General features: G+C 37.2%; 1 protein-coding gene across 3 annotated transcripts in view; it reads right to left on the bottom strand.

Moving 5' to 3' along the window:
• The window catches only part of LOC111426169 (uncharacterized), a 259,435-nt gene that overhangs the window by 20,023 nt on the left and 219,408 nt on the right, over positions 1 to 20,004 (bottom strand). For all 3 annotated transcript variants that reach the window (XM_071196152.1, XM_071196153.1, XM_023060561.2), the window contains 2 exons: positions 12,769 to 12,886; positions 7,636 to 7,799 (listed from right to left, as the gene is read on the bottom strand). In XM_071196152.1, the coding sequence (XP_071052253.1) occupies positions 7,636 to 7,799; positions 12,769 to 12,886 (282 nt within the window). The remainder of the gene's footprint in view (positions 1 to 7,635; positions 7,800 to 12,768; positions 12,887 to 20,004) is intronic.

Genomic DNA, 20,004 nt, shown 5'->3' with positions numbered 1-20,004 from the left:
CATAGCACTTTTCATCACCTCGAACTCGTTTTTCTCCCTATTTCTTAAATGTTCTTAAATGGCATAAATTTATGAACCTTTTTGGTCTGGAATAAGTCTATTGGGATATCGCAGTGTGTATAATCGTATTGCTTCCGAAGAATTTCGGCGATATTTATCATAAATTAAAATCATATTTAATTTATCTTCTTAATAGTTTTAATATTAATACTAAATGTCTTCGAAACTACTAAGTTTTTTACGGGCGGTATAGTATTAGTTCTAGTTTTACACTAGCACTGTTACTATATAGAACTAACACTATACCTAGAACTAGAATCATTTGGGTTTAGCCGCACGTTTCGCAAGACGGCTAAACCCAAATGATTCTAGTTCTGGGTTATGTTAGTTCTAGTGATAGTGCTAGTGTAAAACTAGAAGTAGTCATCTTGTCAATAGAATTCAGCGCGTGGAATGGAAGGGTCGAACGTCCAGTGGTTTTCATAGTAGCCATCTTTAGAGGCATGCGGCTAAACCCAAATGACCCACTAGCACTGTTGCTATGTAGAACTAATACTATACCTAGAACTAGAATCATTCGGGTTTAGCCGTCTTTAGAGACGTGCGGCTAAACCTAAATGATTCTAGTTCTAGGTATAGTGTTAATTCTAAATAGTAACAGCGCTAATGTAAAACTAGAACTAACACTATACCTAGAACTAAAATCATTTGGGTTTAGTCGCACGTCTCTAAAGACGGCTAAACCCGAATGATTCTAGTTTTACACTAGCACTGTTACTATATAGAACTAACACTATACCTAGAACTAGAATCATTTGGGTTTAGCCGCACGTCTCTCAAGACGGCTAAACCCAAATGATTCTAGTTCTGGGTTATGTTAGTTCTAGTGATAGTGCTAGTGTAAAACTAGAAGTAGTCATCTTGGCAATAGAATTCAGCGCGTGGAATGAAAGGGTCGAACTTCAGAAATTAAAGGATTAATGTTGGGTCCAGTGCTTTTCATAGCAGCCATCTTTAGAAGCATGCGGCTAAACCCAAATGAAACACTAGCACTATTGCTATGTAGAACTAACACTATACCTAGAACTAGAATCATTCGGGTTTAGCCGTCTTTAGAGACGTGCGGCTAAACCCAAATGATTCTAGTTCTAGGTATAGTGTTAATTCTAAATAGTAACAGCGCTAGTGTAAAACTAGAACTAACACTATACCTGGAACTAAAATCATTTGGGTTTAGCCGCACGTCTCTAAAGACGGCTAAACCCGAATGATTCTAGTTTTACACTAGCACTGGTACTAACTAGAACTAACACTATACCTAGAACTAGAATCATTTGGGTTTAGCCGCACGTCTCTCAAGGCGGCTAAACCCAAATGATTCTAGTTCTGGGTTATGTTAGTTCTAGTGATAGTGCTAGTATAAAACTAGAAGTAGTCATCTTGGCAATAGAATTCAGCGCGTGGAATGGAAGGGTCGAACGTCCAGTGGTTTTCATAGTAGCCATCTTTAGAGGCATGCGGCTAAACCCAAATGACCCACTAGCACTGTTGCTATGTAGAACTAACACTATACCTAGAACTAGAATCATTCGGGTTTAGCCGTCTTTAGAGACGTGCGGCTAAACCCAAATGATTCTAGTTCTAGGTATAGTGTTAATTCTAAATAGTTACAGCGCTAGTGTAAAACTAGAACTAACACTACACCTAGAACTAGAATCATTTGGGTTTAGCCGCACGTCTCTCAAGACGGCTAAACCCAAATGATTCTAGTTCTGGGTTATGTTAGTTCTAGTGCTAGTGCTAGTGTAAAACTAGAAGTAGTCATCTTGGCAATAGAATTCAGTGCGTGGAATGGAAGGGTGGCACTTCAGAAATTAAAGGATTAATGTTGGGTCCAGTGCTTTTCATAGTAGCCATCTTTAGAGGCATGCGGCTAAATCCAAATGATCCACTGGCACTATTGCTATGTAGAACTAACATTATACCTAGAACTAGAATCATTTGGGTTTAGCCGCACGTCTCTCAAGACGGCTAAACCCAAATGATTCTAGTTCTGGGTTATGTTAGTTCTAGTTTTAGTGCTAGAACTGGAATCATTCGGGTTTAGCCGCACATCTCTAAAGACGGCTAAACCCGAATGATTCTAGTTTTACACTAGCATTGTTACTATATAGAACTAACACTATACCTAGAACTAGAATCATTCGGGTTTAGCCGTCTTTAGAGACGTGCGGCTAAACCCAAATGATTTTAATTCTAGGTATAGTGTTAGTTCTACATAGTAACAGTGTTAGTTTTACTGCTGGAAAAGACTACTATCTACTTGGAAAGATTAGATACTGCTTCCAAAAGACTAATAACTGTCTGCAAATACGAGAATTTCTATCCAAAAGGCTACCTACTGCTTCCAGAATGCTAAATACTGCTGGAAAAGACTACTATTTACTTGTAAAGACTAGATACTACTTCCAAAAGACCAATAACTGTCTGGAAATACGAGATATACTCTCCAAAAGGCTACCTACTGCTTCCAGAATGCTAAGTACTGCTGGTACTTAAGAAAAATAGAAAAGCTTTTATGATAGTCTCGAAATTTCACAATATAAACAGATTTGTTTGAACGAAAACGTTTTTTACTACATCCAAAATACTACTCACTGTCATCGCAGTGCTAGTAGATACTCCTGGAAAGAATTTCCACAAGATTACAACAGTGTTTTAGTTAAGTTTTCCTTCATTATCATAAAAGTTGTCTTTTCATTTAATTTATTTTGCACAAGTCCAATATGGTATTCAATCTGCTTCCTACTGTTTCCAAACATTACATACTACTGGCAAAAAACTGCCAACTGCTTGGAAAAGCCTAGATACTGCTGGCTAAAGACTACTTACTACTTACACAAGACTAAATATTTTTGTCAAAAACTCCTTATTGCTTGTTTCTAAGTGGGCCGACGATTTTGAAGTTACCCGAAACATCCCAACCTTAATAATATGAAATGGCCGTGATAACCAGATCATAATTTGGCAGCCCTCTTATACCATAATGTTCCAGTTTATTTAATAGAGTCTCACAATCGAGTGCCTTTGACAAGTCACAACATTATAATTGAACCTTTTTTTTTTCGTGTTACGGTATCAATCAAGCTTGTCAAAGCCGAGGTGGTAGACTTTTGACTTAACCATGCTGAGCTGCATTAAACAACTTCTTACTTTAAATATATTCAACCAATTAATCGTTCTATCGAGGTTTTACTGTATGTATTAAGTTTAAAATGTTCGTAATAATTTTTTTACAAACGATTTTTGAAATGCATACATCATCGAAGTTTGGTAACAAATTTTCACGTCGATCCCAAAATACTAATCACTTTTATGTTGGTATTAAATGTTTCGCACTGGTCCGTAATCGTAAATTTATCGCGTGCAGGACAAATACGCAATAACGTTCCACTCCCAACTCGCGAACCTAAAATAATTGATTGCACCATTGATTAATGCGGCACGTGTACAGTTATTTATTTTAATTGAAATTCGATGCGTTGTTTCAACTCGCTAGCCATCCTCAACCAAACATTCGATGTGTTTCCCTTTCAATACTAATGATCCTGATAATAAACACTAGTTTAATTTAATGTCCTTAATGCATAGTTATTCGACGATTTTGTTAGTAAGCCTTTGGGTTGGGTTAAACTAATACTAAAGTTGAAAAATTGAATTTAGTTTTTCGCCACCCCCCGGTCGTGTTTAGGGGTAGTTTTGTGGCTATAACCGTTCGAACCAGGGGTTAGGTTCGAACCGCAAATAACCGAGGGTCAGCGTCCAAAGCGTTGTTACTGCCATTTGCATTAATATTTATTATAATACCTTCTAGCGTTAATGTCTATCGGGGGTTAACTTTGATTACGTATTATTAAAAGATACGATCGATAAATCCCAACGCACCTGTTCCAACCCAACCCAACCCAACAATCATTTTTCACCTTTTTATATAATTTTTTACCGATTAATTAAAGAGTTGGTGTTTACGATACATATGCGGGAAAGGAGACGAAGCAATTTTCGCCATGAGATTAGAGAGCCCGTTTGAAAATGTTTCCGGAAACGAGATTTGGCGCGGAAAAGGCAATTAGAAAATTTACATTTTCGCATTCGGTGAACGGCTTCCCAGAAAATTGGCACTGTAAACTTTTGAAAAAGGTAAACATCTTATTCTTGTCACCATTTTTGTAAAAACTTCATTAAAATAAAACTTTTCTCTTAGCGGTTTTTGCGGTATGAACGTTCACGATGAGGATGGTTTCATAAAAAATTAACGCGCGTTAAAAGTTTTATAGTTTCTCCCTAGCTCGATATCCATTAGATTTAAAAACACCGGTGAATAATAGAGGCGGCGTCTCGCAGGTTTCATCTATAATGCAGCAGGTCTTCGAGGGAGCTTAAGATGTTTGCTCCGGGACGCTAGCGGATTCCTGGCGACATGTCAGCCAGTTTGCTTTTCACCCATCTCGCCCGTTTGCAACCCTCCAGAACCTCCCCCGCAGCATTCCTTAAGAGAAGCGTGTAATGAATCCTTAATGGATCCTAGCACGTAGCACGTATCTTGTTTACTTTAGACTTTAGAACCAGATGGAAGAACGAGGCATATTAGATAACTTTCAGGGTTGTTTTATTTCGAACTGAAAACGGTACTCGATAACAGGAATTTTAACCACAAATATTTCACTAATTTAAAACACAAATTTATAGAGAAAGAAATAAATTGACTTTTGCCTCTAATGATGGCAGTTGCCAAAACTAGTTAGACAACAAACATGGAATAAAGACTAGTTGAACTACTTTAATTAACAAAACATATTCTGAAATCTATAGTTGGATAAAATCTATCTAGGATCGTTTCTAGCTATTGGTCTAGTCTTTGTCCTACTTTTAGTTCAATAAAAATATACAACAATCTAGCACTGAATAACAATTAAAACTAGTTAAGGCTTAATAACAAAAAAAACTCATTTTTTTAACAAAAATGATCCGTCCCAAAATAATTGTCACAAATGTAAACGTCGCAAAGAATAGAAGAATATATCGCTTGAAATGGATGAAAAAGTAACTACGGCCGTTTTCGAAGACATCGGCCGCCCTGGTTATCACGGCCATTTCATTATTATTAAGGTTGGGATGTTTTGGGTAACTTCAAAATCGTCGGCTCACTTAGAAATAAGCAATAAGGAGATTTTGGCAGAAATATTTAGTCTTGTGTAAGTAGTAAGTAGTCTTTAGCCAGCAGTATCTAAGCTTTTCCAAGCAGTTGGCAGTTTTTTGCCAGTACTATGTAATGTTTGGAAACAGTAGGAAGCAAATTAAATGAAAAGACAACTTTTATGATAATGAAGGAAAACTTAACCAAAACACTGTTGTAATCTTGTGGAAATTCTCTACAGGAGTACCTACTAGCACTGCGATGGCAGTGAGTAGTATTTTGGATGTAGTATCTCGTCTTTCCAAGCAGATCGTAGTTTTTTCCAGCAATATCTAGCATTCTGGAAGCAGTAGGTAACCTATTAGAAAGGATATCTCCTATTTCCAGGTAGTTATTAGTCTTTTGAAATCAGTATCTCGCATTTCCAAGTAGATAGTAGCGTTTTCCAGTTTTTGAGAAACAGCATCTCTTTCATCCAAGCAGTTAGAAATCTTTTGCCAGCTGGTGAAAACGTAAAGTTTCATTTAATTTTTGTTTATACATCGTAAAACTCTCCACAGAATACAATTCGATTCTCTAAAAAACACGTGTATTCATTCTCTTCATTAATTCATTTAAAATAAAGTGTAATATTCAATTAAAATCTCAAAATAGTAAACCATTCTCATTTAATAGTGCAGCTCAACAACAAAAACAAGTAACACACTGTTCTTTCAATTTCATTCATTTAATTAGTGAAAAAAAACGTTTTCGTTGAAGCAAATCAGTTAATGTTGTGAAATTTCGAGACTATCGTAAAAGCTTTTCTATTTTTCTTAAGTACCAGCAGTACTTAGCATTCTGGAACCAGTAGATAGCCTTTTGGAGAGTATATCTCGTATTTCCAGACAGTTATTAGTCTTTTGGAAGCAGTATCTAGTCTTTACAAGTAGATAGTAGTCTTTTCCAGCAGTATTTAGCATTCTGGAAGCAGTAGGTAGCCTTTTAGATAGAAATTCTCGTATTTGCAGACAGTTATTAGTCTTTTGGCAGCAGTATTTAGTCTTTCCAAGTAGATACTAGTCTTTTACAGCAGTAGTTAGCATTCTGGAGGCAGTAGATAGCCTTTTGGATAGTACAACTCCTATTTGCAGACAGTTATTAGTTTTTTGAAGCAGTATTTCGCCTTTCCAAGTAGATAGTAGTCTTTCTAGCAGTATTTAGCATTCTGGGGGCAATAAATAACCTTTGAGAAACAGTATCTCCGTTTCCAAACAGTCAGTAGTCTTTTATCAGCAGTATCTAGCATTGTGGAAGCAGTAAGTAAGTTTTGGAAACAATACCTCTCTTTAGAAGCAGTTTTTAATACATTGCCAGCAGTATCTAGCCTTCTGAAAGCAGTGTCTAACGTTCTGGAAGCAGTAGGTAATTAAGTAGGCACTAGAATTTTGTGTTCCATCAAATGACTAACGTTAAAACTGACATTTGTGCATTGTCAAAAAATTTTAATGACGTTTAAATAAGCGACACTTATTTTGGGACTTAAATTTATATCAAACCGGATACTTATTATGGTACAGAGGGATAATTAAATTATAACCAAACATATCTTTTAATAACCAAAGAATGACTCTAGTTCTAGGTCTTGTGTTAGTTCTAGTGATAGTGCTAAGGTAAAACTAGAACCAACACAAGACCTAGAACGAGAATCATTCGGGTTTAGCCGTCTTTAGAGATGTTCGGCTAAATCCGAATGATTCTAGTTCTAGGTATAGTGTTAGTTCTAGTTGTGCACTAGCATTATCACACATTAGACCTAGAACTAGAAACATTCGGGTTTAGCCGCACGTCTCTTAAGACGGCTAAACCTGAATGTTTCTAGTTTTAGGTCTAGTGTTAGTTCTAGTTTTACACTAGCATTATTGCTATGTAGAACTAACACTATACCTAGAACTAGAAAGTTTTGGGTTTAGCAATGCGTCTTTAGGCGCATTATATAGTGTGTTAATTATTTATCGTACTCGACGTCATCATTGCAAGTATGCAACCAATATCACAATATTTAATACACAATACGCGATTTGAGTATTCAGATATATTCAGTGTGATATTGGTTGCATACTTGCAATGATGACGTCGGGTACGATCATTAATTAACACGGTGTATATCCGAAGTCCGTTCTAACGAGGTCCGTTATATCGAGTTTATACTGTATTAATATAAATTTTTGAAACGAAAAAATAAATAAAAGAAAAATAAGTAAATATGAGTAGTCCGGAAAATCGTTCCCCTGCGGCTTTATAGCGAAACATCTTTCGACAATACCCCTTTATTGCAACGTCCCACCGGCGGCTGAACTTTATATCAAAAAATTCTTCGCGTCTCCGTATAAAAGTTTAATTTTATCGCGGAGTTTAAAGCCTCCCCTTTCTCGACCACACCACCATTCTCTACTTACCCGGGAAGAAAACTGTCTCCTGTCGCTTGGTGTAGTTGGCCTCAGGTATCCTGAGCTCACAAGAGAACACCTCCGGGTCCTGGAGGGACGGCAGAATAGCTATCGCTGTTACATCGTACAACTCGCCCTTTTTCCTCACGTTCACCTCCGCTTTTATACTTTCCCTATAAAATTAATAAATCAAAATTTACCATAAAAAAAATTAAATGAAAATTTCGCTTAATTAAAACCCTTCGGAGTAAAACGAGATAAGTTTCACACTTTGTTTAGCATACGGGCCGAATTGCAACTTGTTTGAGTCGCAAGAATGTTCATCCCCGCCCCGATTTCAACCCAACCCAACCCTCAAAACTCTGATATTTCCCGAAGAGTTTTGCGACAAACAGAAAATTCAAGAACTTTGCTAAATGCTTAATTGTATAAAGAGAGAAAGTTTAAAACGGAAGTTGTATTAATTCTGTGCCGTCGCGTTTAGTCTCGAAAACATTTTAGAGATCGAATGGACGAGATTTGCACGATAAATTGAAGGGCGGAAATTATTCATTCATTCCCATTCAGTGGTGGCCGTCCGATCGAATATGATTTATGTTTTTCAATATAGCCCGTTGACGTTAAATAATAAATAAACGCCGTTGCGGGAAATCGACGAACTTTAATGTTTTGGATTAAAATCGAACTAAAAAAATCTTTATAATAAACACTTTTATTATTGGGTCTCGCTTGTAAAGGGTGGAAAGTTATCGACACCGGACAGCTGTTGTCCCCGGTTCTTATCTCTTTACACATAGTCGAGCCAGTTCCAACCCCCTTTTGAAATTGGAACGTTGTTTTCCAAAGAGATTGATTTTTTGTTTAGCGCCGTTCTACCCTCAGGGAGAAATTGAAAATTTTATTCTATTTCGTCGAACCTTCGCCCCGGTTGTTTCTCACCATCCACGAAGACGATATTTGTCTGCGGACTTACCCTTAAGGGATTCTGGATGATACGCCAAGTGACAGACTGTGATGAGGGTCGTGAAGTTTTTGGGAACATTTACGAATTTCGAGTTAAAAAGAGAAATTTATTTCTATGTTTCAAAATGTTTTTGATGTAATTTTCTAAAATCTACAGACGGTTTGCTTTGGTAAATCCCCGGAACGGGATTGTTTACGGACCGGATTCGAAGGTGCAACAAAAAGTTGAAATTCTATTACACCTGTGTACGTAATACAAAACCATAAATCCGTGTAGTCTGGAGGACTAAAGTTTATCCTGCGCAATCAAAACTTAGGTGTAGTTGTCCCCGCGAACCTAATAATGAACGTGTACACGCTCAGGTTTTAATTAATTTCCTGGGAAGTATCAATAACGGCTGTGAGCTTGATTTAACGCCCCTCGACACCGACCGAGTTGAGCAGTTGATTATTTAAGGGTTGTCCTAGAGGACACAATACACGCCCTTGCTAACTGTATTGAGTACATGTAAAACGTTAAGAGAAAAACATTATTATATAATTTAAAGATAGGACTTCTTTTAATACAAAACAATTCTGTTGGGAAAAATTTGTTTCTCTTCGCCATATACCAATTTTATCACATATCATATAAAACTTGTTACCTACTATCCGTACCAAAATCTCAATGAAAAAAAATGTGGTAAAGTTTGTTGTAATCATTGGATAAGAATTAAGAATTATAAATTAAAAAGAAACAGAATAAAGCCATACGGAGAGAGAGGGGAGTGCTCCAATCGGATAAAATGGTGTGTGTTCTAGACTGGACGTCGCGTCTTAATTGCTTTATATAAGCAAAAAAAAAAAGGCGGATAAGATAGTTAGACTTATATTTTAGAATAACATTCTAGATTTAAGCAGTTTTATATAAAATCTATACAGGGTAATTCAAATTCGACCCCCACTATTATAACTTCTTTATTGTTCGTTTTTTCGTGAATCTAAAAAAACATTCTTAAGGTCATGACACAACTAGAAATTTTCTCCGACGTGTCGTTTTCGTGAAACTATCAGGTTTATTTTTTCTTATAAACGCCATATTTGATTTTCACACCAAAAAATAGGATAATTAATTCTGCTTTCAATGATATGTCACAATGTATTTCATTTAAAAAAACATTGATTATTCAAAGAAAAAAACCTGGTGATAGTTTCACCAAAACGAAACATCGGAGAAAATTTCTAGTTGTGTTATGACATTTTTCATAAAAAATTGCCTTAAAAAAACGAAAGAGTCATTTTTTTGTTTTACGGCCATATTTTAAAAACTAAAACGGCTAGATCCAAAAACTTTGTCCCCGTTTAACCATTTCTGTATCTCTTTTGGTTTCTGAGATATCAATGGTGGGGGTCGACATTTGAATTACCTGTATATATATATATATACAGGTTATATATATATACAGGTTATATATATATATATATATAACCTTGTCGTCAAATAACTTTATAACCTATTTGTCAAGTTTGACGTACAATTTCATAGCCGACTACTGAATTTTCGCTTATTTTAGGTACCATTACGAAATACGTGTCTTTATTATTTAAGCTTTTTATGAAAACGACAAAGTTTTTTAAAAATAATAAGAGTAAGAAAAGTTTTAGAATTAAATTCCACATGAAATGAAGTAGTAATGTATTAAATCAGCCAAAAGGTTAAAAAAATCTGTCAAAATTTAGGGTACCATCACCCTTAATCAACCCTTTGAAATGCTTCAATTGATATCAATTTGCTAGCAATTAATACCCTTGGTACACTAATAACGTATACCAAATTTGGTTTTTCTATCTTAATGTATTACGAAGATATTGAACATTTTGAAAATTTAAGAGCCAACTTTGAAGGCTTATAACTCCTCAGGTGTACAACTTAGTATAGAAGTAAGTTACGTTAAATCATCTTAATTTATTGTCCTCTACATGTCCCTGCTTTGTGTCGGTTCTTATGTGAATCACCCTATATATATATATATATATATATATATATATATACACTGTGTTAATTAATTATCGTATCCGACGTCATCATTGCAAGTATGCAACCAACTATGCAAGTCGCGTATTGCAATGATGACGTCGGGTACGATTAATTAATTAACACACTGTATATACAGGGTGTGTCAAATGTCTGGAATATAGCCTTTAACTTCGCCATTTGTGGTTTTAAAGAAAAATATTGCAAATACAAGTTTCTTTATTAATCATGGAGCATTTTTTGGCGATATTTGTTTGTTTGTATTGTTTTTTGTTTCGTTGCTATGGCAGCCAACATTGTTATTTTAAATAGGATGCATGCGATGAACATATCAAATCATATGGTTGTCTAAGAAAAAAATCAAGAAATAATGCGTTTTTTGAAAGTATTAAATCAGCTAATTACAATCAAACTAGGCGCCGAAATAACGCCGTTGACAGTTTTAAATGTAAAAAAAATAGAGGACTTATCCTCTATCAAAGTATGCAAAAAAATATATGCGCCACAATTAATAAAGAATTTTTTATTTGAAACATTTCTTTTTAAAACCACAAATGGCGAAGTTATTGGCTATGCCAGACATTTGACACACCCTATATATACAGGGTGTATCTAAATTGATTTTAAGGAGTGATTTTTCAACGAAAATCGAGGGGGTCTCTGTCATATAACTTTTTGGTCAAAACTGACTTCTCCTCCAAGTTACAGCCCCCTAAAATTAGGGAAAAAAATGTTTTTCTTTAATAAATCCACTGTGGAGGAATTTGGAAGGATGAAATTTGGCAGATAACTATTACTAATAAGGTGACATTTTTTGACGATTTATAACCCTAATATGTTTTTGCAAGGAGGTGAAAAAATCAACCCCATAATACTTTGCATTAGAACTTTTTAATACGTCTACATTTTTCTATTTAAAAACTTGATTTAAATCAAATTCAATACGCAACTTTTTTGTCTCTTGACATTTTCTCCTAAAATTGTTAGTTTGATCACAAAAAAATAAAATAATACACAGGCTTAGGTGAATTAATTCAGAAATTGGTTATTATTAGTCAAAGAAATGAAGTTATATCAAATTGATCTCAGCATTATTTTATTTTTGTGATTAAACTAACAATTTGTTAGTTGTAAAATGTCAAGAGATAAGAAAATTGCAGATTTTTACCCTTAACTTTAGAGGGCTATAACTTGGAGGAGAAGGGGTAAAATTAATTTAATTAATTTTCTTTGAAAAATCACCCCTTAAAATCTTCCGCATCAATTTAGACACACCTGTATATTAGATTATATCGTATTAATTTGAAGTTAGTCACAATTTTATATTTTTGAGATATTAATTTTAATTGAAACGTGAATTTGTTTAGTTAAATTTATTAGTGTATTTTTCATTCTAAATTTATTTGAACTGAATTAAGCGAATTAACAATAAATTACGGTCGGAGCCAATTTCGTATGGCGCTCACCTTGATTCCATGGGGTTGGGTCGTAATGGTCGGGCAATCAAAGAGTTAATGCTGACCATTTTACAAAAGGGGGTGAACAAAGGGCCGCCGTTTGCCGGGGGGGGGGACCTCCGGTTTTCTCCCCGGCGCGCAACAATTAACAACTCCTACGTGTTCTGTTTGCCCCATTCGCCCCATAAATTTACCAGTCGTATAAACATTGGGGCGGAGATCTTATCGGACGCGAAATAGTATCACTTCACCGCGCCCCCGCCTCGCGCTCATTCCCTTCAGGGCTAAATATCGCGCCCCCCTTATTTTCAAAACATGTTAATTGCGAGAGGTTGGACGGCGACGGCGATAAAGTAGCTGAGGTTTTGCTGAAATTACCATGAATTGCATTTGGAAATGTGAAAACGAATAATGTGTATACAGAGCGGTCGCGGCAATTAGAAGAAGAATAATTTATTGGAGTTATGATCGGAATTTGCGAATTTCGAAAAGTTAATTGGAAACTATTCAATTCGGAATTTAATCATTATGGTAAAGCAGTTGTAGAATGTTGTAATTATTAGTGTATTTATTGTCGGGAATAACGTGTGTAGTGTAACAGTGATATTCTCGGAGAGAAGTTGCGAGATCATCTATGCAAAGAGAAATTCCATCCTCGACATTCCCCAAAAGCATCGTGTCGCCTCGCGAAACAATCTTCTCACTTACCTTTCTTGCGATCTGAGAACGATGGAGGGTTTCGGGAATACTCCTTCAGCTTTACAGGTTACCTCCATATAACCCTCGTTGATCAATTTCCTTCTAAGCATCAAATTCTTTTCTGTCACTAAAAACGAAAGATCAAATTAAAAAGATTTATCTTGAGGGTTTGATTGTTAACAAAGTTTATTTTATTGGAAAATCCGCTTTGTTAGGACGACGTAAGTTTACAAGAACACGGTGAGGATGGGATTTAATTCCGTTTTCGTTACAAACGTTTCATGCGCAACCGGGAGCGTAAAATTTTTATGTACTGGCTTACAACTTTGGGGGATTGCTTTCGAAACGCGACGGTGCATGATTTACATTCTCACCTTGGTGTCCTGTGTAATTTGATTACACTCGACCATAGTAAATTTTATACGAAATATATCTCTCCGTAAATCGTTATTTGTTCCGGAAGAGAAATTGTTTCTTTATTTTCGTTTTATTTTAAGAATTCTTAAATGAATTTCTCAGTACGCCACGTAGACATAGAGTGGAAAGATGGAAGTCGTGCGAACGAAAAACGGGTAAAATAATGTGTCCCGTTAGCGTTCGTTATAAATTGAGTTTTATCGAAAGCGGCTGCCGATGCCGTCGGTATCTGTCCGTTTTACTCCGCCGATATTGACGGGATTCGTTAAAATTGCCGTCACATATTTCGTTATTAGAACTTGCCTCTGAAAATGCAATGGAAGTGGTTCGTATCCACTTCCATTGCATTTCCAGCCTTGTTTACCTCTTTTTGATCAATATTAAAATACCGAATTTAAAAAATTCTACAATTTTTAAAAGTTTTATTTTTTGATTGGCTTTAATCCCTGATTTCCAATAAACCGTGGCCGCTAGATTGTTGTATACTTTTATTGAACTAAAAGTAGAACTAATACTACACCAAGAACTAGAATCATTCGGATTTAGCCGTTTTTAGAGACGCACGGCTAAACCCGAATGTTTCTAGTTCTTGGTCTAATGTTAGTTCTAGTGTTAGTGCAAGTGTAAAACAAGAACTAACACTATACCTTCAGGATGCGCGCGCAATCCGCCGCCCCTTACGTCACGAAACATTGCCCCTCGCCCAGAAACTAAAATCAAAGTATTGCAGCATACAAACCTAAACCCAACCCAACCCACTATACAACCATATCGTTATTATATTGACTTGATTTCATGTAAAAATGATGTGCACACTTTGGCTTCGACATTGATGTGTAATGAACCGAGGCTATTTTATCCAGTCAGCCACAATACTGTGTACTAAAGGTATAAAGATACACTGTTGGAAATAATTCACGAGCACACCCTGTATAATCTGAACGCGTGTGTCTAGCGCGATAAAATTTGGTATGGAAGTAGTACTAAAGTAGCATAACTTACTCTCACATGGAGAACGACACAACTCTGCTGAGAGGAGAATCATCAATAGCGAGAGAATCCCCCGTGAGCTTCGCGTACCATCGCTACACGACGTGGCATGGAGTCTATAAGTCGCTATATTGTAGCGAGAGGGATGGCCAACCATGCCACCTCAACTCGCCTCCAGAGCTCCTCAACGTTAGCCGAGGAAGCCGAATAACGTAGAAGTCTCCGACCAGTCATGTCCCAAACATGTTTGATCGGATTCAGATGCGGAAACCGAGCTAGCCATGGAAGTATTCGCATACGGTGCTCTTCCACAAAGGTCTGTACAACACGCCCGATGTGCTGTCGTACGTTGTCGCGCATGTATAGCAGACATGGGAGCCGCCGAACATAGGGAAGCACAACGGACCGTAGCACCTCATCTACGTATCATTGACCCGTCATGGTCTGCTATACACGCGGCAGACGTGTACGTCCACCATATGTAATCGCACCCCATACCATAGTGCTCGGTTGTCGGTGGATAGGGCGTTCTTGCACACAATGCTCGAGTAGACGATCATCACGGCTCCGACGAACTAAAATTCGCGCATCACCAGTGCTCAATTCGAATCTTGATTAATCAGAAAACAAAATGTCCCTCTACTCGGCAACCTACTAATGCCTAGCGTCGACCCACTCGTGACGTATGCTGCGGTGCTCGGGTGTTACTGGAATCCGCTGTATCGCATGACGCGCGCGCCAGTCCACTATCTACCAAACGCCGCCGTACAGTTCGCGTAGTGAGTGCGCTTTCCCCTGCCAGTGGCCAAGCAGCTCCAAGTTGCCTTGAGGAGGACGCACACGACGCTAAACCGCTGAGCACAAGAGTGCGATCCTCGTGTGCTGTGGTCGCGCAGGGCCGTCCCGGCCGCGGCTGTAGGTACCTATGTCCTACCTCAGACCATTCTCGCTATGCCCGTTGCACTGCCGATAACGGCCGCTCGAGACGACGCGCAATTTCGCGGAACGATACACCCTCAATGTGCATACCCACAAACATTCCTCGCTCAAACTCGCTTAAGTAACGCGATCGCCCATCCATTGCGCACAGAGTACGATAACAATGTGGTCCCTCACATCACAGTAAAAACGACCGATATTTTCCATCCACTTCGGTCTCCATAGCGACGGAATGTTCCACTTGGAAGGGCGGCTCAGTCAAAAATGCCGCGACGGAACAACTCGAAACTCCCTGAATAAACTCGTCTACAGTAAACCTTTGTGCTCCGCAAATATTATGGATTTATCTTCACGCGTTCAGATTATATAGGGTGTGCTCGTGAATTATTTCCAACAGTGTATATTATAGTTAAATGTAACGCCTCAGTTGTAAGCAACCTCGGCTTAGATTCTAATACGGTAATAAATAATCATTGTATACTAAAGCTACGAAGATATACTGTTGCTAAATGTAGCGCCTCGGCCGCAAGCGACCTCGGCTTTAATCTCTAACACGATGTAGAGAAAACATAGCGTCCTTGGTACACAATCAATACTGTGTATTAAAGTTAAAAAGATATACAGGGCGTTCAGAAATTGGCGGATAATCTACACGTAGCGACATTCTTCGTTCGATTCTAAAGCGAAAATCTTAATTGTAAAATGTCGTACCATGGTTCATACGTCTTTATGAGGTTCTCAAAGTTCGGATAATATGTCCATAAATAATCACTAATATTCAATATCTGTTGATAAGTAAGGTATAATTTAGAATAAAGAGAATGGTGAAAACTAGTTTTTTTGTTACATTTATTTTGTTTATCTCCTTGTTATCTCTAACATGAAGATAAAACATATCATTCTTTGTACAGAAACAAAATATCTTATTGTCAAATTTAGCGCCTCGGCCGCAAGCGATCTCGGCTTTAATTTCTAATACAGTGAATATTTGTGTATTACCACAAAATTGTATTATTACTAAATGTAGCGCCTCGGCCGCAAGCGACCTCGGCTTTAATCCCTATCCTGGTAAATGTAATGTGGCACCCTTGGTGTACAAAATGCTACAGTATGACAGTAAAGATGTATTAATACAGAATGTAGCGCCTCGGCCGCAACCGACCTCGGCTTTTATCTCTATCCGGGTAAATGTAATGCCACACCCTTGGTGTACAAAATGCTACAGTTTGGCAGTAAAGATATATTAGTACAGAATGTAGCGTCTCGGCTTTAATCTCTATCCCGGTAAATGTAATGCGGCACCCTTGGTGCACAAAATGCTACAGATAGCAGTAAAAATATATTAGTGCAGAATGTAGCGCCTCGGCCGCAAGCGACCTCGGCTTTAATCTCTATCCTGGTAAATGTAATGTGGCACCCTTGGTGTACAAAATGCTACAGTATGACAGTAAAGATGTATTAATACAGAATGTAGCGCCTCGGCCGCAACCAACCTCGGCTTTTATCTCTATCCGGGTAAATGTAATGCCGCACCCTTGGTGTACAAAATACTACAGTATGGCAGTAAAGATATATTAGTACAGAATGTAGCGTCTCGACTTTAATCTCTATCCCGGTAAATGTAATGCGGCACCCTTGGTGCACAAAATGCTACAGATAGCAGTAAAAATATATTAGTGCAGAATGTAGCGCCTCGGCCGCAAGCGACCTCGGCTTTAATCTCTATCCTGGTAAATGTAATGCCGCAGCGTTGGTGTACAAAATACTACAGTATGGCAGTAAAGATATATTAGTGCAGAATGTAGCGCCTCGGCCGCAATCGACCTCGGCTTTAATATTTAACCTGATGATAATAAATCATCTAATTCATACAATACAAATAAGAATTGTATCCTACGTCGTGTATCCGTTTTATTTGAGTCCGGAAATGGAAAGGAAGTGGAAGGCTCTTTTTGATCAATATTAAAGTAAAAAAATATCAACAAAAAATATAACTCATAACAGTTTTCTTTTATGTTTGGATGTTAAAATCGTAGAAATTTAGGAGGATCCGTGCACAAAATAGGTGATAAAAATTTAGTACAAGTGTAGTGCCTAGAGAGGAGGAAAATAAAGGTCTTTCCTTTGAAAACGTTTCATGGCGTTAGGCAACAGTTACAGAGAGAGGACTAACAGTACTACGTATGCGACGTTAATGTTCGGTTTCCGGAGGGAAAAGGCACCGAAACTCACTGGCGACGGCCAAGTTTCCTACAATAAAACGCAAGCGAGTGTTGATAATGCGCCCCCGAAGTTAAGTTTAATAATTAGCGCCGACATTATGCTAAGTTTCCGCCGAATACATAACGCCATGAATTACTTATTGTCTAATGGACGGTACGCAGAGCCGGACCGCGTGAAACTTTTAAAAGCTTTTCCAGAATTCCCGTGCGAGGCTATACACAAAAACGACTTTTACTTCTTCTTCTTATTCTCTTTTCCACTAAACTCTTTCTATTCCGCGTTTTGCCACTAAATAGACTCTTCGCCTGATATAGTTCTTCCTAGCAAACGCTTTAAACTGATGTTATTACCGAAGTTTAGAGGAATGGCTTCGAAATAGTTATACTATGTGGTTGTAAAACGTCTTTTTCAAGATTTAACATGGAATAAAATTGGAATTTTTTTTTTTTATAATTTAATAATGCAACAAATTAAATGCGTTTAAGAGATCTTGTACGTTTCCGTTATTTACGAGCATTTTAGGTATGTAAAAAGCGACCTCTCTAGTAAAAAGCTCTGCCAGCTGGCCACAGTTTAACAGATCGATGGAAAAACTGGGCTCAGCATTAGTGGTACGGTCGCGGCCTTTTTTTATTACTTTTAATGCAGGCGTAATTAAATAATAGATACGGCTTTATTGTCGGAGTGCTTGTGGAGCTTTTTTCTACCCTCTCTCGAGTTGAAAGCTTTTTTCTCCTCGACTCGGTGGCGTTTTTAATGAAATTGCATACCTACGAGGTAGCAGCCAAGATTTTTCACTCTTTTTGCTTTTTTAAACACAACATTGTTAATGAAGTTAGTGGGGTATTAGATATTGTTAGGGAGTTTGATGGACAATCGTTTTTGGTCGACATGATTTCCTCGTTGAGCTTCATATTTTGGACTGAATTCAGTATGACGTCCACGTTCCCGAATGCGAAATTTTGAAATATTGCCGCGGATCGGTACAACGAAATGTCGAACGAAACAACCCTGTGTGTCCCATAAACTCCATTCGTAATTTTAATTATGTGACTCGAACAAAAGCCGCAAATGTTTTAATGGCTAACTCTAAATCAATACGAAATTTATTTCAAGCAAACTACATTATATTTAAAATTACAATAGGATATTATTATCATGGTAACTAATTGTAGGGTAAAGACGTATTATTGCTGAATGTAGCGCCTCGGCCGCAAACGACCTTGAGAGTATAAAGATTTTTTAAATATAATAAAAATAAATATAAGATAGTTTTTAATAATTTTAAATAAAAAAAATTATAAAAGGATAATCTAACGATCGCGGCAAATATAAAACGAGCGTTTCGCATGACAAAGTAACGTTTTCTTATCATATAACCCCCCCATACACAAAGGGTTATACTATTAACGATTACGCGTGCTTGTGTTTGCAAAGAAATTAATTACTTACGTTTTAAATAATAAATATTTTTTCTAATATCGATTGAAATTCAACAAGGATTCTCAATACGTTTTTCTAAAATTGCTTGTACCGAGAACGAACCCGGTCATGTATAAACGAGGAACGAGTTTCCTCGGAAAATGGAAGAGGGAGGATTCGATACCAAGCCATTAGGAGAAATCGCAGAAATATGATATAGTATTAGTATCCAGTGCGGACACTTTTTGAGGGCATAATTTCGGAAAAGGGAAGCGGGCTACATTCGGAGCGGAAACGGAGATTACCGGAACCCGAGGAGGGCTCCGGTTCCGACCAATCTCCGGAACAAATCTCCCTTTATTGATAATATTTATACATTTTCACTCTAATGAAAATCCGATATCTCCCTTCGATATCTGCAAGAGAAGCTGTGATCTATTGCCGATTTATGTTAATATATTCGGGAGGGTTTTTGCTAACCCATTTAATTTTTTGTAATTTTAATAAAAAGAGATCAAAAATAATTTAGAGTAAAAAAAAAAAGTCTAATCTAATAGAGAAGGACGTATTGACGAGGCACAAGGGTTCGTACAAAAATATTAACCCCGGAGAATTCCTGAGGGCGTCATTCGATTTAAAGCGAAACGTCGGACGTTTATTCGCCCCAATAAACGTTCCTGTTTTTTTTCCGTTGTAGTAACCCGCTTTCCAGGTTCCTCTTCAAACGGATTACACCGTCCGCGTTAACGACCGAAGCTCGAAAAACATCCTTTTCGTCTTATTTCAATCGAAAGCACAAAAATAAAAAAATTATAAAGTGAACAATTCTATATTGAGTATTTTTTTAAAAAAATCTCTCCAAAACGATTTTCATCTCTTCACCGCAGGAATTTTAATACCCCAACCTGTCTCCAACACCCTTTAAAAAAATCCAAGAGAAAAAAAGGGACGATTTAAAACGCTTGGGACATTAATAATTCCTCCCGGAGGAGTTGGCAAGTCTCGCAGTCACTTCCGCCGTAAATATTTGACGAAGAATGTACCTTAACAACAAGTTTTAACAGGAAATCCCAAAAACAGGTGTAAATTTATTCGGTATTGTTGGGATATTTTTGTTAAATGTAGACAAAATGATAAGAAAACATAATTAAGAGCTTTTATTAATTGACACGTTTCGTTGAGGCCATCAATCACGATAAAATTGATGATGGAAAAATAGTAAATTATAAGTACACACCACCTTCTGTGTGTCAA

Source organism: Onthophagus taurus, chromosome 5, assembly GCF_036711975.1.
Source record: "Onthophagus taurus isolate NC chromosome 5, IU_Otau_3.0, whole genome shotgun sequence".
In the NCBI taxonomy this organism is placed as follows: Eukaryota; Metazoa; Arthropoda; class Insecta; order Coleoptera; family Scarabaeidae; genus Onthophagus; species Onthophagus taurus.
The sequence above is the reverse complement of the archived record's forward strand: the minus strand, read 5'-3'. Positions and strand labels throughout refer to the sequence as shown.